The sequence below is a fragment of the Gossypium arboreum genome, chromosome 2 (genome assembly GCF_025698485.1).
Source record: "Gossypium arboreum isolate Shixiya-1 chromosome 2, ASM2569848v2, whole genome shotgun sequence".
In the NCBI taxonomy this organism is placed as follows: domain Eukaryota; kingdom Viridiplantae; phylum Streptophyta; class Magnoliopsida; order Malvales; family Malvaceae; genus Gossypium; species Gossypium arboreum.
This window is the reverse complement of record NC_069071.1, coordinates 14,396,542-14,418,979: the sequence shown is the minus strand read 5'-3', so window position 1 is coordinate 14,418,979 and position 22,438 is coordinate 14,396,542. Positions and strand designations below refer to the sequence as shown.

Here is a 22,438-nt window from a genome sequence, read left to right as displayed (position 1 = left end):
TATAATTGTATATTATTTAATGATAAAATTATGATTTATATTTTATTTAACATTTGTACATATATACGAATATGACTTGTGTGGAAGTACAGTGTTGTGTTTTAGTCCAGTAATGCCTCTGGACCCTAATCCAGCAATGGATCGGGTTAAGAGTGTTACAGGTACGTACTCGTAACCCATGATCATGTGTTTGCCATGTGAAATGAAATGGGCTTGTGATAAGAGTGCAAATGAATGAGTGATATTTATGAGAATAATTTCTATGACAAATTTGTGATGGTTATCATCCTGTTGCACAAAGACAGATTAGTACAATACCAGAGATCCGACTGTGAAAACCCACCAAAAATAGTGGAAATTGAGTAAAGGCTGAGTAAAATATTAAATGAAAGCTTATCAAGTCTAGTTTCAGATAAAGGAAATGAATGAGTGATATTTATGAGAATAATTTCTATGACAAATTTGTGATGGTTATCATCCTGTTGCACAAAGACAGATTAGTACAATACCAGAGATCCGACTGTGAAAACCCACCTAAAATAGTGGAAATGGAATAGAGGCTGAGTAAAATATTAAATGAAAGCTTATCAAGTCTAGTTTCAGATAAAGGAAATGGTGTAAGCAAAGGAATCTCATATGATGAGATATTTGAATTTTTGTGAAATAGGGTCAGAGTGATCTCGAACTCCCCTATCTTAACTTTGGAAAATCATTAAAAACTGTATAAAAATGATTATGGGTTATAATTTATATGCTTAAAAACCTTAATGAGTTTATTTTCAAAGGAAATAGACGGAAGCATTATCTGAGTCTCGTACTATGAGATAATTAATTCATAGTGAAGAGAGGTTGGAACTGCCAGACAGCGAAACAGGGGTAAATTTAAAGAATAAATTGTAATTATTGGAAGACCAAAAATTATAAAAATTTTGTGGTAAGAATATATGTAAGTCTAGTTTGAGGTAATATTAATGGTTCTCAATTTGGAATTCCGTAGCTCTAGCTATGGATAATTTAGTGACCGTGACTTAGGAAAACTGCTTGACTGGACTTTGAATAAATAGAAAGAATTTAAAAATAGCATGTTATTACATTGCTTATTATTTTTCATGCGAGCTTACTAAGCATAAAGCTTACTCCCTCCTTTCCATTCCCTTAGCATTTTCAGGTCAGCTCGGGGTTGAAGATCGTCGGAGGCAGCATCACACTATCGAGACATCATCTTTGGAATATTAATATATGTATGCTAGCAATTCTAAGTGAGTGGCATGTATAGGGACTTAGTGTTATGATAGAAGTTGTTATGAGTAGCCAAATGCATTGGCTTATAATGATTCGTTGTATATAGCCATGAGATGTGGCTTATAATGTTTTGGCTTATAAGCCTAATTATCCTTACTATTTGTTAATGCCTTACAATGTGATTATAATTGTTTACTATGAATGAATAGTATAACATATGTGTATGAGAATGCCTTAAGACCATTCGGGGTGGTCATGGATATGGAATAAACACATAAATTAGCATTAAGTTGATAATGATTGAACATGGACATTTGTTGAATAAGTAGAGATTAATTAGTGGGTAATATGTTATGATTGGTTGTTAAAAATGTGCTTTAGTGAGGCATGCATCATTAAAATGATGCTATGATATATGTGTCTTTAAAGTGGTTAAGTTTGTGAAAGATTAAGGCAACAAAAAGGTTTGGAAACAGCCTAAGTGCTAGCCACACGGGCGACACGGCCATGTGTCTCAGCCGTGTGGAGGACAAGGCCTAGCACACAGGCGTGTGGCCTGGCCGTGTGGTTCAAGTTATTTTGCTGACATCATAAACAGAGAGTTATACGGCCTGAGGAAACGGGCCTGAGGACACACGAGTGTGTCCTTGTGTCCACACAAGCGTGTGACCCTGTTTCATGAGAATTTTTCTAAGTTTTCCCAAAACTTTTCGAAGTTCTCGGTTTAGTCCCAAATTGCCTTTAATACATGTTTCGAGCCTCAATAGCTCATGTAAGGGACATTATGCATGTGATTGAAGGTTTTTAATTTAAATGGAGTTTTATGGCCTGGATTTATGAAATGGTGTACGTTTAAGTCTGATAACGCCTCGAACCCTGTCCCGGCATTGGATACGGGTAAGAGGTGTTACAGTGTGGACATAAATGTGCCCAAAATTAAGCCATTTTCAACACCAAAACATGCAAAAACCTATGGCCCTTTTGTGCACATAATCAAGACATCAAAACCCTATCAAAACATACACATTATTGCCAATTCAAGAGTTCTAAAATTAACTAACCAATATGTAACATCTCGAATTAGGGCCTAGTCGGAATAGTAGTTTCGGGACCATAAATCTGACGTTAAAATAATTATTTCATGATCATTATGAGGTTTAGGATATGAAAATGAGCATGTGTTAAAGTTTCATGAAGAAATTCTATGCGTAAGGTGTCCAATTAGAAATTAGTGATCAACTTGAATAAATTGCAAAACTTGAATTCTAGAAGCAATTTGTATGAAATTGATTTGGAATGTTAATTAGGGATCTTTAAAGAGTAATTTTCCCAATTTCTAAGTTTTTGGACAAAAATGGGCATGCATAGAAAATTTTGGAAGTTTAGTAAGGAAGGACATTTTGGTCATTTGGTTAATTAAGGAATAAAAAGGGAAAAATCAAGCTAAAATCAACTCATTTTCTTCTCCATGCTGCCAGAATTCTAAGGGTCTCCATAGCTACGGTTTTCAACATTTTCAAGCTCAATAATGAGTGCTCCCTAGCCCCGTTTTTAACATTCTTCGTATTTTTGAAATCCTCGTAACATGCTCTCTCTATTTCTACCCATATTTCAAGCTAGGGTTCATGTTCAAAAATTTACCCATGCATGAGATGTTAGTGTTTTGATGATTTATGGAGGGATATGAAAGTTTAAAGGATGGTAAACAACTTTTATTAAGTGGTTTTTTATGGAAATGGCTTAAAGGACTAAATTGTAAAAGTTGTGGAAATGGGTAGGAAAATATAGAATGAAGGGAAAACATGGGCTGCCATGAGTGTCTATAACATTCGACTAGGCTTGGGTAGCCAAGGAATTACATGCATTTCATTATACGAGTATTAGGACTAAATTGTAAATATTGTGAAAGGTTAAGGCAAAATGGTCATTTTTCCCAGGGTGAGTTTTAGGCCTAAAATGAATAATGTGATGTATTAATAATCTAATTTTATTGATATAGACCTCGAGGAACAAATTTCAGAGGTCGGTCGTGGAAAACGAAAGGTTTCAGAATAACCGAGACACGAAACTAAAGCAATTACCAAGTAAGTTCGTATGACCCGAAGTAAAGTCTTAATATACTTAAACATGCATGTTCTTGAATGTATGAAAATTTAGATATTCATGGTATGATAATTCATGTAATGTGCTTGTGTGAATAAAAGATGATAAATGTCTCGGTTGAAATAGAAAGGGAAATCCGACGGATAAAGTATGGCTTACATGACATGAGATCCTACATGTGTTGTAGAAAAAGATTTAGCCCGGACGGGTAATCCGATGATCTCAATATAGAAAGGATCTAGCCCGGACGGGTGTTCCTTGAGTGATCGAGCCTCCCGAAGAATATGGGTGTATTAAGGATTTAGCCCGGACAGGTAATCCGATTGAGGACTGCATTTAGCCTGGACTGGTAATTCAGATCCGAGCTTGTGAGAGCAATTGTCATTGAAAAGGATTTAGCCTGGACTGGTAATCCCGACATTGCTCTATAAGTTAATACTATGAGGGATTTAGCCTGGACTGGTAATCCCTCCGTAAGATATAAGGTTCATGGGAGTGCGTACTAGAGATGATCACTTGTATAACTTGACGGTAATTGGGCTATCCATCAAGATTTCCTAGAAATTCAACGGGGTTAACAAAAGAAATAGAAATGTAAATATTGAATTGATGAGCTCATCTAAGACTAATGACATGATGTATTGTTATGAGACTAACTTGATGATTGAGTGCATGTGATAGGAAAACTATTTCATACTTGTTGGAATTATTGCTTAATATGGTTGTATGGTAATTAACCGGTAAGTTTGCTTTCCAGTTATCCGAACTTACTAAGCATATAAATGCTTACTCCCTTCCCTTTTCCCTGTCTTATAGAGCTCGAGGACTCGTGAAGATTGGAAGACGGTTGGAGAATCAACACACTATCGACTTGTCCTACTCTGGTATATAGATACTTTTATTTTGTTTAATGGCATGTATAGGATTTTTTGTTATTTTGTTATATGTGTCATTTGGCTAGCCATTGTAAGGGCTTAAATGGTATACTTATTCTTTTGTATATGGCCATGAGATATGGCTCATATTGATGTAGGTTGTAAACCTACTAATGATGCATATCTATGTTTAAGTGTTTCATGAGATATGATGATGAGGCTTATCATAAATGGATAATTGAAATGGGACCTAAAAATTTGAGAGTGGACATAGCGTACAATGGTATATGGTTATAATATAGCCTAAGTGTAAAAAGGTAAAATGTGCTATGTTAATCCTTAATACGAAAAGGATAATTTAGCATGTACTAAACCGACGAGATGATGTTAGCGTGCAATTGAGTTATGTCAAGGTTGTTTAAGAGTATAATTAGGCCATGTTACATACCATTGAAATCCTTAAGTGTGTATGGATGATGGAGGGTGACTAAAGGCTTGGAAAATGGCCCTAAAAGGTCCACACGGGTAGACACACAGGCATGTGTCTAGGCCGTGTGTGACACACGGTCAGGCCCTATGGGCATGTTGCCCGGCCATGTGTCCCCTGCACTTAAAATTTTAGGTCAATTTGCATGGTAGTAAACACACGGGCAGAGACACGGCCATGTGTCTCAACCATGTGGAGGACATGGCCTAGCACACGAGCATGTGCCTTAGTCGTGTACCTCAAAGTGAATGATGATCTCATAAACAGAATGTCTGGGTTTTTGGACACGAGTGATGACACGGGCGTGTCTAGGCCATGTGAGGGACACGGGCTAGAGACATGGGCGTGTGTTTGGCCGTGTGGAAACCCCTATAGGTTCGAAATGAAAAATAAATCCAAATAATTCAACACGGGTGGGACACACGGGCGTGTGCTTTGCCTCCACACGGGCGTGTGACGCGTAACCCTAGTAATTTTACTAAAATTTTCTATAGTTCTCGGTTTAGTCTCGGGTCGCTTTTAATATATGTTTTGGACCTCGTAGGTCCATAATCGGGACATTATGATGTTGTTTAGTCGGTTTTAAATTAGAATGAAATTTTATAACCTGTATTTTTCGAAAGTGTCCGAGTATATGTCTGGTAATGCCTCATACTTGTCCCGATCTCAAGTACGGGTAAAGGGTGTTACACAATATGCCACTCAAGGCACCTCAAATGCAAACATCAAAATTTACCTAAACATGCATATTTGCTCATATTTCAATCTTCAACTACTAATTACATGCCTTTCAAAACATGCCATAACTTTACCACATTCAAGCTTTCACAAACATACCACATAAGCCATTTCAAAACATGCAACATAAGATGGTACAATGACATAAACCATCAAGGCATCAAGGGTACCAAACCAAGATAACATTTACAAGTTTTACAAGCCAATCTACCAACTAAACATTCATCACAATGACATTACAATTCAACCTATACATGTCATTATAACATTGGCCAAAACATTCAAAAACTATAGATATTTATGCTGGATAGTGTGATAGATCTCTGACGAGCTTCCAAACTGATCGAGCTTTCGATAATCTATAAAACATAAGAAAGAAACTACTTAAGCACATAATGCTTAGTAAGTTCGTAAAAAATGAAACACAACTTATCATTTCATTTACACAACAATAAGTGTAAGCACAATGTAACTCAAATCACAAACTTGGCACAAGCCTAAACATCATTATCAATACACAAATTAGTGCGTTTATACATAACTCATTTGGATTAACCACATGATAAGCCATTTCCTTACTAAAACACATCATTTGAATCATTCACTCTTTCCATGAACATATGCACAATACCATTTGGAAATTTACCATTTCAATCCCTTTTCTTACCCGTTGAACCAACTAGAATATCTTCGAATACTCAGGAAAGTTCACACGAAATGTGCTTAAACATATAATAGTAACCTTTCATTTACATCATTGCTCACACGAGCTGTAAAATGGGTCTGCTCACACGAGCTGTGGGTCAGAATGTAAGCTACACGATGCTGCTCACATGAGCTGTGGAGTATCTGCAACAAATGCAGGACCTCAGCCATTGGTAAGACATTCAAAACTAGCACCCGAAATATGAAATCCCTAATGACATGTCATTTGTATCCTACAAATTCCTAAGGTTCAACCGGGACTCGATAACCATCTATTCATCATAGTATTGTTAGGTTTATACATCGATCATTTGCATTATAAATAACATAATAACATTCAATTTAAATACATAAACATGATAATCATTCATGCGAACTTACCTCAACGATTAGAGGCATAGAAACTAAGTTGAACTAATCTAAGGCTTTAGCTTTTCCCCGATCTAAATTCATACGTGGTCTATCTTGATCTAAATAGACAAATTCAATCTATTTAATATCCCTAGTATTCAATTTAGTTCACATTTCATATTTATATAAAATTACTATTTTACCCCTAACATGTTAACTTTTCACAATTTAGTCATTAAGCTCATAAATTGAAATCTAAGCATTTTCATCCTCCATTCAAGCTAACCGATTTCATTAGGGACCTATATCAACTCATACAAACCATCATTTCATAAATTTAACTTGAACTTGTACTATTTTTACAGAGAAGTCTCTAAATATAATTTTCATCAAAAATCACTTTACAAAACTTGTTTATTTATCATCAAGGACACATAATCTATCATTAAACATCAGAATCATACAAAAGCATGCATGACATAACCCTAAATCTTTAACATTTTTACAAATTGATCCCGGAGGTACTTAGAAAAGCTAAAACGACCTCAAAAACATAGAAATCATTAAAAACGGGATGAAAAACACTTACCATGCACCAAATTTAAGCTTGGTCGAACAAGCACTCATCCATGGAGATTTTTATTCTTTAAAATCGATTAGGGCATGGAAAATAAAGATGATACCATTTTTCTTTTCTTTTGTTTTAACCTTATATACCTAATTACCAAATTAACCTTTAAAAACTTTAATAATTTCATTAAAACCATGCCCATAAACATCCACTATCAGTTCAATTGGTCTAATTACCAATCAAGTCCCTTAGATTAAAATTCCATAGCTATTTGGCACCTTTAACTAATAGAACCCTACTTTTACCCTTTTTTACGATTTAGTCCTTTTCACTTAATTAATCATGCAAACGTCAAAATTTCTTATCAAAATTTTAATACGATCTTACTAATGTCCCATAGACATTAAATAATAATAAAATAATAATTTACTCATCGAAATTGTGGTCCCGAAATCACTGTTTTAATTTCATTGAAAACGAATTGTTACAATAATAATAAAATTTTAATTAATTCCTAACTGGATCTTTATAAGGACTTAACTAAAACTAAACAGTAAACACACTTATACAAATAGAAAACAATCAGGTCCAAAACCTCACAATCCACTACTGGCTAACAGAAAGATCCATCACAAAAATCTTACCACGAAGAAACACTGATTGGCGAATTCCCTATAATAACTAAGACAAAACATAAAGGCCACAATCCTATACTTCGCCAAAAAATGAACCCTTCAACCGAAACATTACAGACCGGCCAGATTAACCAAACTGTCTGTCAGTCATAGCGCAATATTCATTACAATTACACCACTGGTGGATAGGGCACAAATCAGCCTTTCCTTGGCTTAACCTAGCTAACTACCCACCCACACAAAACACCAACCAAGACTACATTGAGTGGAGTGTTACACTATATATCAAATAGATAAATTCAACCGATTGAATTTAATTTTTTTTAATTCAATTTTGACATCATAATTTTACATAACGAAACTCAAACAGAAGCACTCAAAAACCTCTCAACAAGCTTTAACATTATTTTTTGACGTTTATCGCAACAACCTATTAATATAGTGTTGCCCATATATATTACCGAAAAACTTAAATTTGAATTTCAAAAAGAAGTGATGATTTTTATTTTTGAAATTACAAATAAAAGTTTGAGTATAATTATAAATAATATATATATATATATATTTGAATAATTATATTAAAATTAACTATTAAAAAGCATAACAGAATTGATAATTAAAATAATTTGAACTTAAAACTAAAATAAATTTAAATATAACTCACGCATTATAAAATTTGAACTAAAATTAATAAAATTTAAAATAACAATAAATATAATTTATATAAAATGAAACTTAAACGTAAAATTTTAAAGCGAGGTGAAGCTATATGAATTAAAGAAGGTCGTCATTTGTTCCAACCAAATTCATAATCTATTGTAAAAACATTATAATAATAAGTTGATTTTCCTTTTCTTTTTTCTTGAAAGTGTCATTAGTATAAATATTATATGGTTAAAAGTATAACATATAATGTTTAATCAATTACAAATTAAATAAATTTTATTAATATAATACATAATAATCAAATAAAATCGGAATGAGATCAATCAATAAATAAGTAAATAAAATCTAGGCATAATGTATATCCATGGGGTTTTTTACCAAATAAATACTAAAAAAAAAACATAAAAATAGTATAAGAAAAATACTATGTACCAAAATGGTACACTTGAGGTGGTGCCAGGCGCCCACCCCAATTCTGACAAAAAATTAAAAAAAAATAAAAAAGCTATTAAAAAAACAAAAAAGCTGTTAAAAAAAACAGCTTTTCTATTATTATTTTTTCTCTTCTCTTTCTCCTACCTTCTTTCTCTCTATTCTCTCCTTCTCTTTTTCTTTTTCTTTCTTCTTTTTCCCTCACCGGTGCCCCCCTCTCCTTCTCCTTCTCCTTCTCTTTTTATTTCTTTTTCTCTTCTTCTCCTTGCTTCTTGCTTCACCTGAGCTGCTGCTGAACTTGGGGACCTTAAAATGGTCCCCAAACAGAAAAAACCAAAACAGGAAAAACCAAGGAGGTACGCATCCTTAGTGTCGCCTATGGCACCTCCACCTTCAGTGCCACCTCTGCCAGAGGCAGCACCGGTGCCGCCTCTGACATAGGCGGCACCACCCCTGGTATACCATTTTGATAAATAGTATTTTCTCTATATTATTTTCGTATTTTTCTTTTTTTTTGGTACTTTTTTAAAAAAAAACCCAAAAAAGTGTATAGTAATATCTCTTTTTTGAATAATCTTATTATAAGTTTTGATTATATTTACTATTTGTGACATAAAGTCTAAAACTATATATAATTTTTTTCAACTCATAAATAAGAGAATAATGCATTTCAATACACGTAAACCTACTTTCTCTAATTTACTTTATTTTAAAGGCAAAGGTATTGATAAAAAGATTAATTTTCATTTCTTGACAGATAACTACCCACTGTTTAATAACAGCAAAATCCAATTACAAAAAGTTGAAAATATAAAGTAGAAAATATTGCCATGCCTACGTGTATGCATTTATCTAACATGTACAAAAGCGACGTTTAATAGAAAAATAGGGGCGGGGATTAAGAACAGTCGAGACATTAGGCTTATAGATTACGTTTGAGTGGACTAATTCCATTCTACTCTAAATTTAAATGTTTTTTATATCCATTTCATAATATATACAAGTTTGTAGTGCTTTTTTTTAATAATATTGTTTTTAAAATTAATGTATTTCATTAATACAACATTGATAAACAATAATATAAATATTTAATGCAATATTTTAAAAAAATTAGTGATGTGATATTACATAAATTAAGATTTCATTAATAATGTCAGCTACGGCTGAAGTAATTTAGAAAAATATATTAAAATAAAAATTACATTGCAAAAATTATTTATATGGAAATTTTGAATAAATAAAATTGCAAATAAATGGTTCTTCAAGGCTCAAAGAGACAACCTCAAGTGTCATATTAAGGGTACACCAAAGTGTTGGAGTTTGTAATTTTATATTTGAATTTTATGATCTCTAGGTTTTGGATGCGTGAAGCTAGTATTCCATATGCATAGCTTTGTTAAATAATTTGTGTTGCCTTTGGTCATTTTCTTAATTTATTATATTAATTATTTAGAATAAAAGATAGAAGTAATCTGATTTAAATTTGTGTTAAATAAGTGTTTAATAAAATTTTAAACATCATTTAATACAAATTAAATAATTTTAAAATATTTGTCGGATAGGTTAATGTATTAAAATCAATTTAAGGTGGGAAGAGACTATGCTATCAATTTTATAAAAATTTAAAAATAGTACAATAATTAGTAAGTATTTAGTACATTAATAAAGCATATCACATTCTTAAAAAAATTTTAAAATTAACTAAAAATTTCAAAACCATAAAATAAACATAAAAATTATGTTCAGTATTTCCAATTGTTAAAATGTTAATATATACTCAACCAATTTTCATAACAATCCACCCACTACACTGACATATAACTCTGAAATATAAGCTTTTTAAAAAATAAAAATAAATTTTAATTGTGAACCCTTTATTATAGATGAAAAGGTAAAAATCAATACCTTGAAATTATCGTCCTACTACCCTGAATTTTATGATGGAATTTGCATCTACTTTGGACGAAAATTATTTAGCTTTTTTTTGCTTTTCAAATTATTCTCTCATAAAATCATTTATTTGAAATTTAATGATTTATCTTTTAAAACATAAAAAATAAGAATATTTAAAACCTAGGCTAGTTGTAGTAGTAAAACATAGGAGTTTTTCAGGCCAGAAAAGATTTAATATGATAATATTCCCTTGCATTTGCATGCACCAACAACTCATCATCTTCAAGAGCATTCTAAAGAGAAATCTTTGTATTTATATGATCCTTCAGCATTTGAGGTGGCAAATTCCAAAGCCCTAACTTTTACTTCACCATGCAATTTAAGTAAATAAGTTTTAACACATGGCGTTTTCACCCTCCTTGTATTCTAGCTGATTCATTACTCCTTCCACGTGTCCACATCTTGGCCTTCCAAATGTCTAATCATAATGAACCATCTATCAGGGTTCCCAATTGCCAGCCTCAACCTATTCTGTCCAAGTAAATTTATATGAATTTTTAAAATAAGAAAACCATTTTTTTAATATCGAGAAAATTAATTTTTTTAAATGAAAATTTAAGAAGGTCATGAAGTTTCTTGAAATAAACGCATCTAATAATAAATATATTTTTATTTATTTAATATTACTTTTGGGTTAGGTTCGGATTGAGGTTCGGTTGAAGACTTTTAAGCCAAAGATAAGCACCTTCGATGCCCCCATCCACCACCCACCACTACAAAGGAACCCCACTTGTTTTCTTTCTTCTTCTCACCCCTTCTTTTTTCCCGAGAAAAATTTTAAAAAGTTTTTCCAAGAAAGTTTCTCCCTTTTTTTTTTTTTTTCCTATTCTTCTTTCTCCCAGAACTGGCTCCAAATGATCAATATTGATCAAGAAACAACGGTTAGAGAAATCAAACCAAAAAGCAGAAGAATCATGGTTAGCCCTTCAACCACCTTGTTCAGTTATATATATCTATCTTCCTCAATTATTACTTTCTTTTTCTTGGTTTTATATTAGTATTTGGTTGTAAAAGGATACTGTCATTGAAATGATGTGATGATATTTTTTTTGGGGGAGGGGTATAATTCAGGGAGGAGGTGGTCCGGATTATGATGATGATAAAGAGGAAGTGAAGTGGCCGCCATGGCTGAGACCACTGCTACAAACAAGCTTTTTTGTTCAATGCAAACTCCATGCTGACGCTCATAAGAGTGAATGCAATATGTATTGCTTGGATTGCATGAACGGTGCTCTTTGTTCTCTTTGCCTTGCTTATCACAAAGACCATAGAGCTATTCAGGTACCATAAGTAGTTGGATTTTTTTCCCGTTTCTGGGCTATTCATACACAAATATTCCATTATCATGAAGTTATCCTTGTTTGATCATAGGCACAAAATTATATGAATGTACATTGATTTCAGCAATGTCATGTGCCTTTTTCTTTGGGTGATTGACAAAAGGGCAACAGGCAATTAATTTGTTTTTTTAATCTCCCTTCTTCTTTTTTTCAATAGTCAAAATAGCTTAAAACTATTTAGAACAGCAATAGGACATTGTTGACCAAATTTTTTGTGCTAAAATTTTGGGATGGGTTATTGTTTGATGCAGATAAGGAGATCTTCATACCATGATGTGATAAGGGTTTCTGAGATTCAGAAATTCGTAGACATAACAGGGATTCAAACATACATTATAAACAGTGCGAGGATTGTGTTCTTGAATGAAAGGCCTCAGCCTAGGCCTGGCAAAGGTGTCACCAATACTTGCCAAGTCTGCGAGCGCAGCCTCCTTGATTCCTTCAACTTCTGTTCTCTTGGTTGCAAGGTAATTCATTCATCTGCATTTACTATAATTCCTCCAATCTTTGGCCCCTTTAAATTTTTTTTATGGTTGTAATTAAACCATTTTAGATTGTTGGGACATCAAAGAACTTCATCAGGAAAAAGAAAATGTGCAAGGAAACAGACGGGTCGGATGCTGAGTCATTGAATGGTGTTAGCAATGGAAGCACAAAGAGCAAAGTACAAAGCTTTAGGCCGTCGACACCGCCGCCAACAGCCGTGAATTACAGGACCGCCAAACGGAGGAAGGGAGTTCCTCATCGAGCTCCAATGGGAGGTCTCATCATAGAATACTAATAATAACAACAATAAAATGAACTTCTATATATATTTTTTACCTCGACTGATATAGTAGGCAATGTCAGCACCTGAGCCTTGTGCCTCAATAGGCCGGTGTTAGAAAGGAAACCACCATACCAATGTCATTATTGTACATAAAAATAAGCAAAAAAAAAAAAAAATCAGAACTAAATTTAAGATATGGGTTTGATATGATAAAGATGAAAGATCAGTAGCTTGATGAGTAGGCGTTTGATACTTCATTTTTTTTACTGAACTTTTTATTGTATTATATGTGGTGTAAAATGTGTATATATAATTATAATTTATATATAGAAGATGGGATGTATTTTACAAAGAGAAATTAAAATGATACTGTGAAAATGAAATTAATGGAGTGATGAATAGACAATTTATAAATATTCTTTTGTTTTTGTTTTATCTATATATATTGTTGCAGTGATGTACTGTGCTGGTGACAATTCTTTTTCTAGGAAAGTACTTAAACACTGCCATGAAAATCTTGTCAAAAACGCGACCAAAAGGCGCGTAGGCTAAAGTCTGGTGCTTTTTGTTGTTGAAGTTGAACCAAAATGGTGTAGGAAGTGGAATTTCTCTTTTTATTTTGTTCCGAGAGTTTCAACACGTTTTCTCTCTAAACGCACTATAATGGAAGTAGCTCTTGCTTTTAGAAGGAAAATAATAATAAATTCAAGTTAAATAAGATTAAGAAATATATGAAAATTAAAGGCTTAATACTTGTTTGATGTTGGGTGGTTTTGTACTCAAATCTGTGCTTTGTCTTCATTACATATGGGATGAAAAGTATTATGATTATGTTGTTTGCTATAATTGAAGGTGTTTCCAAGGCTTTAGGAACTCTAGTTTTCCTTTAACGGAAAGCTCCATAGCCATGGCCATGCATTCACCCCATGGTGTGCTATTATTATCATTATTCAGGAAATACTGATTTTGAATTTCATAAACAATTAATTAACAAATGTTTAATTAATTGAACTCCTCTTTTAGTTATTATTCTTGATGATCCTCAACCTCCATTTTAAGTAATTTTCTCAAGAAAAGCACATTAAAAGTTTTAGAAAAAGAAAAAAGACCACACCAGGAATATTTTTAAACTCGGGATAATTCCAATAAATGCTTATTACATTTTTTTTTCTTCTTTCTAAAATTCGATTCCTTTTAAAGAGGAATGATTTTCCAAATTTCGTAAATTTAATATCTCTCTTCATTCTTTTTCAATAAAGATGTACTTTAGATTTCTTTTGTACTAATATCTTTCATGGGAGATCAGTAATTGTAATTTCTAGTAAACTTGAATTAATTTGGATTTAAGAATATTTTAGTTGAAGCCAACTTCACTATTTATTTAAATTTAAATATAGTTTATATAAATATAAATATAAAATAGTTTTCATATTTTAAAATAGTAGCGAATAAGTAAATTTTTTTGAGAGAAAAGTATCGTGGAGGCTTTTGTGTTAAAGTCAGTTTGCATTTTACCCTCTTTACTCAAAAAATGAGTAAATTAGTCCTTGCATGCTAGATCAAAGAGCAAAGTAATTATTTCTATTAAAAATTTCATCCATTTCAACTATTAAAAATTAACATTGTTGATAGAATATCCAGACAGTTACAAGTGGCATGCCATGTGTACTTCATGTTGATGTACAAGGACTAATTACTAACAATAAAAATGAATGAAATTTTCAACAAAAAGACTAGTTTGCTCTTTGGTCTAATAGACAAGGACTAATTTGTTATTTTTTTTAGTAGGCCTCCACGGCACTTCTACATTTTTTCCTGTTCAAGTTTCATCTCATGTAATCGATTGAGTCTTAATTCAATAGGCAACAACATTGTTGTCAATAGAAAAGGATGTGAGTCCAAGCGTGTTCACGCACGTTTTACTATCCTATTTAAGGGGTAGGGAGAAGTTATGATAATTTTAGGCATTACATTAAAAAATGTTTGACCTTATGAATGTCAACTGAGCCATTGATTAATGTGACATAAGATAAATAATATTATGTCAATATGAAGTATACATAAACTGTCACGTGGATTGACATGTCAACATCATAAAAAAAATAATATTTTTATTAAAAAAACAATTTGAATCATTTTGAAAAAGTTAATAATTAGATTTTAAATAAAAAGAAATTAACAAAGAAATTATAAACCCCTGAAGTATAAACATTTCTACTAAAAGAGTTGTTTTTTTCCTTTCAAAAAGACGAATGAAAGAAAAGAAAAAGAATGGGGTAGTTGGTTGAGTCCCTGGTATACCAAGAATACAAGTAATTTAACAATACTTGCAATCACCTCATCAATAAAAATTTAAATTACAAAATGAACCTCATAAAAATTGAAAAATTATAATTGCTTGCATTTGCTGGTAAGATGTTGACAATGACGCATATTTTGTCTTTTTTTACCGGTAATACCGGTAAGGCCGAATTTATCTTTTTTTCTGCAATTAGTATTTAGGAAAAAAATATTGTAGTGAAAGCGACGGAGTACACGCCGCCTTAGCAAGTCGAAGCACCTTGAAATTGCCGTCGTAATCAAACCACTTAAATTCAATCAGGGATCGACACGTGCACCCTCTAACGCCAATAATTGTCTCAGCCGTCCGTTGCATCATCAAAAACAAATACCTATCTTTGGCGTTGTACTTTGTTGAATAATAGTAGTGGCAAATCAGATGGGTTATAATGACATATTCAGAATAAATTAATGTTGGCATTCATTTTGTTAAAATTTTAGGTTTTAATATTAATATATTATATAGATGATTTTATTGATTTGATATAAAAATAAATATATATTTATATTGCATTTGTGAAATTTTTATTATAATATTAACATTAAAGGAAAAAGTTAGCCAATTTCACTAGTTGGAATAATATTTCTAAAAGAAATACAAGCAAAATATTACATTTTAATTTAATAAAATTCATATATTAAATTCTAAAAAATCTAAAATGCTAATCATATCATCTTTGTATATTGTCTTAGTTAGATTCTAGTTTGAATTTTTCATCAAGCATAATCTGGAAAAATAAAATAAAATCTTAACTTTTAGAAGAAAATTATATTAATTAATTTAATTAATTTTAATATTGTAGTAACAAATTGGTTGATAATTTCAATAAATTTTAATAATTTAATTAATTAATTTTGATGTTTTTGAAATTTAAAATTTTAAGAATCAATTAAAAAAGAAATTTAGAATTTTTAGCAAGGGATAAATAAATACAATTTGACAATTTTAAAATATCATTTTAGTTTTTGCCATTTTTTCACTTTAAGCCTTAATTTTTCTTTTTTACCCGGATCAATACGTAAAAAAATAATTTTTTTTGGGTAACCAACATAAAAGCACCTAGAAGTTAGATAACCGTAATTAAAGTTTAAACATGATGTGGCATATATAGTTAACTGCCGTTAGAGATTTAACGCTTGGATGACTAAAATGAAAATGTTCTCTAACGACGGTAAAAAAATGCAAGGACTTCTTTTTTGGCAACTAAAATAAAAACAATCTAAAAGTTGAGTGACTAATTCAATAGTTTACCTAAATTTTTATATTAAATATAGTGATGCACTAATTTGAAGTAGTGTACAAAACTTAGTAAAAAATATAAAATTGAAAAATAGATTTGAATAAAAAATTTTGATCGAGGTTTAAGGTTTGAATATAATTCATCATGTTTTTAAATATTGTAATATATTGCTTCGTTTTTATATATAAATTATGTCCTCAAAAACATATAATATTATAATATAAAAATAAAAATTAATATTTTCTATATTTAAAATTTTAATAAAAATCATATAAATTATTACATACTAAATTAGAGTTCCATAACTTTTAAAAGAATTAAAAATAATATTGGTGGACTTAAAATAAATTGAGATTAACTATTTGTATATATGGACGGAGACAGTAATTAAGTAGGTTTGGGTTGAGTTATTTCAAGTTTAAGCTTTTTAGGTTCAAGCTCGAGCATTTTGGGTTTGGTCTTTTTGGATTTGAGCTTTTGAGTTTAAGCTTTTTGAGTTTGTTTTACATTCCATGTAATTGTATATATTTATATATCAATATAAAATATTAATTTATTATATTTTAAGTAAATTTTATTGTAATATAATATATTAATTATATTTTTATTTATTAGCATAAAATGATATATTATTAATTTTTTATATAAAATCAATTGTATTAAATAATTTATAATTTCATTATAAAGATATGAAATATTACAAGTTAATTATATTGATTTTAAAATAATTTATTAGATAAATTTGATTCTCAAATATTACATTGTAATATTATTATTTACTATAATTTCTATTATTATTTAATAAAAAAGACTTTAACAAATGAAATGAATTTGCTTTATACATTTGCATAACCGAAAATTTTATGCTTACAAAAAAAAAAAAAACCTGCCGAGTCAATCTATTTGATCTAAGTCTTTCAAAATTAACAATTAAACAGGTACTGCTAGAATGATGGTTTCTTAGATAGCTTTCTCTTCATTTCTAAAAAGAAGTAAGAATTATATAATTCAATATAAATTTATATTTTGTTGACTTGAGCCAATGGTTAATATACTAAGAAAATAAAGTATGAAGAAAAGTGACAGCGAAAGTGGACACTTCGAAAGTGGACACTTTTGATGGCACTGTGTAAAACACAATAGAAGTAAGGGACAAAAAATTGTATACGCAGTTTAATTTCCAAACATTTGCGAAGCCTAGCTCAATGAGATGAATTCACTATCTTTGAACTTAATATAACAAGTGACCTTAGTTATATCACACCTCGGTATAGTAACCTCATTTTTGTATCCCAAAACAAGATCTCTCACTTTTAAATTCTCCCATTGAGAACTTAGGTTGTAAAACCAAACAACAAAATGTTTTGCTCTCTTAATTGCACTCTTATAGAAAATGTTCCTCTATGAATTGACAAGTGCTCTCAATACTTAGTACACAAACATATACAAGTCTATCAACATATAGAAGTTCCAAGACTTGCTAACACACAAAAGATCAATTACAATCTAAATCTCTATAAATATCAACTAAAATAGCTAAATACAATATACTAATAAAGAACGTAGTAATAAAGACCATAGTAAAGTGGATTGTTGGAAGATATGTCTTTAATGCTCCCAATCCAATCTCCACAAAGCAAGGAATTTGATATGCATGATCTAGTATGATTCAATCCTTGATATATGTTTCTCCAAATGAGTTGATCTCCTAGGCTTGAATACATCCACAATATCAACATCGATATAACCCAATGATTTTGTTTCAGAAATTACCAACATTCAAATACAGCAAGTAATTTGTCATGATGACTAAAATAGGCACTTCCATAGGCACATAGGCTGCCACTTCAAAAATTTTCCTCAACAATCTCCCACAGCAAATTTTTGAACAAAACTACTTAAGGCAGGAAGTTAATCAACAAAACAAAACATAGCTCCCCCTCAACACAAACCCTTCAACTTAACATAGAACATAATTAAATAGATCAACCATCAATGGTTTGTCTATAATTATATCTAAGTAATAAGTGAATAAGTAAATGTAAACCAATGCAAATATCTAACAATTATAAACATTCGAAACTCTAAAGTTAAAAACACCAAGATTACACAAAAAAATAAAACAAAAACAAAAAGAGACATCAAAATCATCATCAACAGTAGAAACTTCAAAGACTATACACCTCTTTTTGGTAAAAAGATTGCCAATTCATTAGTTTCATGAGAGAGCAAGCAATTCATTTTGTAGGATATCACGATATCTGATTTTCTATATCACATTGACCTTGACTTGAAGTTTAGTAATAATGAAATTGTGTAACTCAATAGAGGAAGTGAGATCATCAACCATTCACGTTTTGAAACCTATAGAGATCGCCTTAGTGCCTGCAAAAGTGGTCATTTCAACAGTCTCTTAGACTAGTTCATCTTTAGGTTTTTCTTCATTTACTTCATCATGTTGTTCTTCAAGATTAGTATTAGCATATTTTCCCTTAAGCCATTTTGGAGAGAACTTCAACTCAGAAACTATTTTCTCAAATTGCTCTGCGGCTTTAACAAGCCTTGGATTTTACTTGAGAAGAACTTGGAAAATAAGGGGAAGAAAGGGTAAGAGATACCTTTTATGGTCCTTTTCAACATGTTTGAAAATTTCTTCATACATAAGAAGGCCTAAATCAAATTCCACCATTTCAACCAATTTCTTGAGCAGCGCTACAACCTTTTTGCTTAATAATCTCTTTGGCTATTTTGGAGCCAATTCATAATGGCAATGGCAATGGGAAAAAAAAAAAGCAGCATAACTAGTAGACAAGGACGAGGCATGAATGTTACCTTTAGTAGACTAAGATAGGTGAACATTGTTGGTGATGATTGAAGTTGTTCTATCCAAAGACTCGTCCAACTCAACCATGTTTTGGCAACAATAGTTTATTACCTTTCTTATTACCTCTGGACTAAAATTATAGCATGACCCTTAAATGAACAACTTATGATAGAGCTTACTCTGGTAATCATTTATTCTCAACAAGTTGGCATAAAATTCAAAAAGCACTTGTTTGACATAAGGTTTCACATAACTCATAGACCCATTAACCCATTATTCTCCAACAATGTATTGATTTCATGATTTGCAAAGCTGACTTCTTCAATATTCTATTCTTAGACAAAGTTCTTCTTAATCAAAGAGATATATCTCTTAGAGCATGTTGGGATAAGGTAGTTGATGCGGTCGTTGAGAGCACCAAAAATATCCTATCCCTATAAAATAATGAAAAAGAATAGTATAAGGGAAGTAGGGTCAAATCCTTAGGGACTGGATTTGCACAAGTGCTTGTTCCTCCAAATCTTAGACAGAATTATGCCTAAGAAAACCTACGTACTTGGAAAAAAAAACAAAATTAAAAGTTTTGATTGAATTGAAATTATGAAAATAAAAAAAAATAGTAGAGATAAATAGAGTTAAGGAAAAAGAGTTCTTATGGAGAGATTCCAACCTCCAGTTGTCTCGATCCGCCTTGGGTTCAATCCTCGGCTTTTAGGTGATTCTTCTCAAACAGAATAATCTAGTTATAGTGGAAGAGGATGCCTACGACCATCAGCTCTAAGATTTTAGAATTATGATTTAGAGGAACCTGACTCTAGCCAACAATCGCTTTTGTGGGACCATCTTATGCTAGATCATCACTTCTCAATGGCGAATGCCACGCCATTTTGTCTTTTGGGCTCGCCAACCTCTGACGCAGTAAGCTAACGAACTGACTGTGCAACCTTCCCAAAACATACAAAGCGGCTATTCCTTGCACAAGTTGAAAAGATCACCTTTTAAGGGACATGGACGGAAGCGTCAGCCCTATAATACGAAGAAACGATGACTACTCGCTAAGAAGGCTAAGCATGGATTCTAAGCCTCATGAACCCTTTTGGGGAATTTCGACAAACTTTAGCTAGATAAGTTTAGTGGCTTATGATTTTTGGGGAAAAAGAAATAAATGTAATGGAAATAGAATTTTTATTGAATAATATGAAGGGAAATAAGGCTAAGCTTTTTGGGATAGAGTGTTTACAGAAAAGATGAGTCAAATTTGTGTCACTCCATCCCCTATTTATAGTACTAGAAAACCTAATCTATTCCTAATTAAATTCTAAAAGATAAATACAAATAAATAAAGATAATTAAAGATAAATAAGGATAAATAAAGATAAAAGCTAAAATTAAATCTAAATAATAATCCTTAATAATTATCCTAATATAATTGGAATTTAAATAGAGTCTTGTGCTATAAAATCTCTTCTTTGCACTATTACCCCAAATCTTCCACAATTTGTATTTTATCTTTAAATTCACGCTTTTAGCCCCCAAATTTCCTTTTGCCTTTAATTTAGTCCCTATAAGATAAAAAGCCATAAATAGCTCAAATTAGTAAGATCATACTAAAAATAAACATAAAATTAATACATAAAAATATGTCATTCTAGAGTATTATCAGTAGCTTTGATTCTTCTTTTCTAGCAACGCTACTTCTTCTTGCCTTGCCTTTGTTGAAGCTTCAACAAGCATTGTAGGGATTCGAGCTTGCTTCATTTTCTTATTCTTTTACTAGGAAATGAGGGGAAAATTAGGACGTTTGGTTCTTGTTTTTTTACCAAATGCCTTCTTTAGAGGTGCATCCTTGTCAAAGCTTGAATCTGTTTGAGTCTTTGAATCATCAAACTATTCAGAAAAGTTTTCATATACAATATTTCTTTTCTTAGATTCGTGTGACCATGGGAGCTTGTCCTTTTTTACAGAAGAAAGGGTGGCAAATCTTTATTCCATAACTAAGAGAAACCTTCTTTACTCGATCTAGGATGAACTAATGAAAGTGGGTACTTCTCTGGCCACTTTAACTTCATCACTAAAGGCATCAAGTTTTGACTCTTCCTTTGTCACTTTAGGGTTCATAAGGGCATCAACATCTTGAACCTTATCTTCTATAACTTGCTCAGTAACCACTTTAGGTTCAACAATATTAATGGTAAAAATAGAGGTATCAACAAGACTCTCAATTGAAGCAAGTAAAAAAAAAAAACTAGTAGCAACATTAACTAAGGTGTCATCGATAGTTGAAACAAGATTACCTTGGTCAGTAACGACTTGGATTAGGGAGTTGATTTTCTCTTTTAGAATAGAATTGTGATTGGGCATCAGAGGATTGTCCCGCAAGGCATCTATTTTAGCAACAACCTGCTAAGTCTTTCAATAGGGTTAGATTTCTATTTTTGTCTCCAAAGCATTTAATGTATCATCTCCCCTACCTCAATGGGGGTAATAGAAAGAGACTCCTCTAAATATGTATAAGAAACTAGACCAATGAGCACTTTTTGTGAACCACCCTTCTTTAATGTGTAGGTGAAAGTGAGCATTTCGATTACCACTATAGCTAATAGTTCTTGCACATCCATTGAAAAGAAGGAAGTAATGATTCCTTATCATTTCATTATTGTTCTTGTTAAGCCTTTTCAAACTATTCAGTAGAGGTTATCTTGACATGGGCTATTAAAAAGTTGAAAAAAGAGTTTATTGAAAAGATAAAGAACTTTGTAAAAAAAATAAAAAAGCACTTTTTGGTAAAGATTCTTACTTTAAAGTTGCCAAGAGAGATATAAGAAGGCAAGTGAGATTAAGATAAGCTCTACCATGGGTATTTATACCCAAACTAAGTAGGCACCTCCTTTAATGGCTTCCTTCCAAGATACAGAGAAAAAATCTTGAAAATATTTACCTACCAAAAATAAAATATTTCATGCCAAACATTTTCACAATACACCAAACTATTAAAAATCACCAAAATTACCAAAATTTACCAAAATATCAAAACGGCATCAAGCATAAGCATTTGGATACCTTTCAACAACAACCGAGACCTCAAACTCAATAGACCATAACTGAATTTCTCAAGCTCTCAAACTTGGTTGAATCTAAAGCCTTGGTGAATAAGTTAGCTAAATGA

The 22,438-nt window shown here is 31.5% G+C and overlaps 1 protein-coding gene across 2 annotated transcripts; it reads left to right on the top strand.

The window, feature by feature from the left end:
- Positions 1-11,396: 11,396 nt before the first annotated feature.
- On the top strand, positions 11,397-13,281 carry LOC108464272 (protein RGF1 INDUCIBLE TRANSCRIPTION FACTOR 1-like). Of its 2 annotated transcripts, none has more exons than XM_017764478.2 (4): positions 11,397-11,675; positions 11,830-12,039; positions 12,350-12,565; positions 12,670-13,281. In XM_017764478.2, the coding sequence occupies exons 1-4, from the start codon at positions 11,613-11,615 to the stop codon at positions 12,877-12,879; spliced, it is 699 nt and encodes a 232-aa protein (XP_017619967.1). In that variant the 5' UTR covers positions 11,397-11,612; the 3' UTR covers positions 12,880-13,281. The 2 variants fall into 2 exon arrangements, with proteins under 2 accessions (XP_017619967.1, XP_017619961.1); XM_017764472.2 differs by having other exon boundaries at positions 11,404-11,675; positions 12,652-13,281.
- The last annotated feature ends 9,157 nt before the right edge of the window (positions 13,282-22,438 follow it).

Coding starts and splice junctions, on each gene's coding strand:
- LOC108464272 (XM_017764472.2), top strand. CDS start 11,613: ATGATCAATATTGATCAAGAAACAACGGTTAGAGAAATCAAACCAAAA. Junction 12,040..12,349: donor AAGACCATAGAGCTATTCAG/GTACCATAAGTA, acceptor TGTTTGATGCAG/ATAAGGAGATCTTCATACCA. Junction 12,566..12,651: donor TCTGTTCTCTTGGTTGCAAG/GTAATTCATTCA, acceptor AAACCATTTTAG/ATTGTTGGGACATCAAAGAA.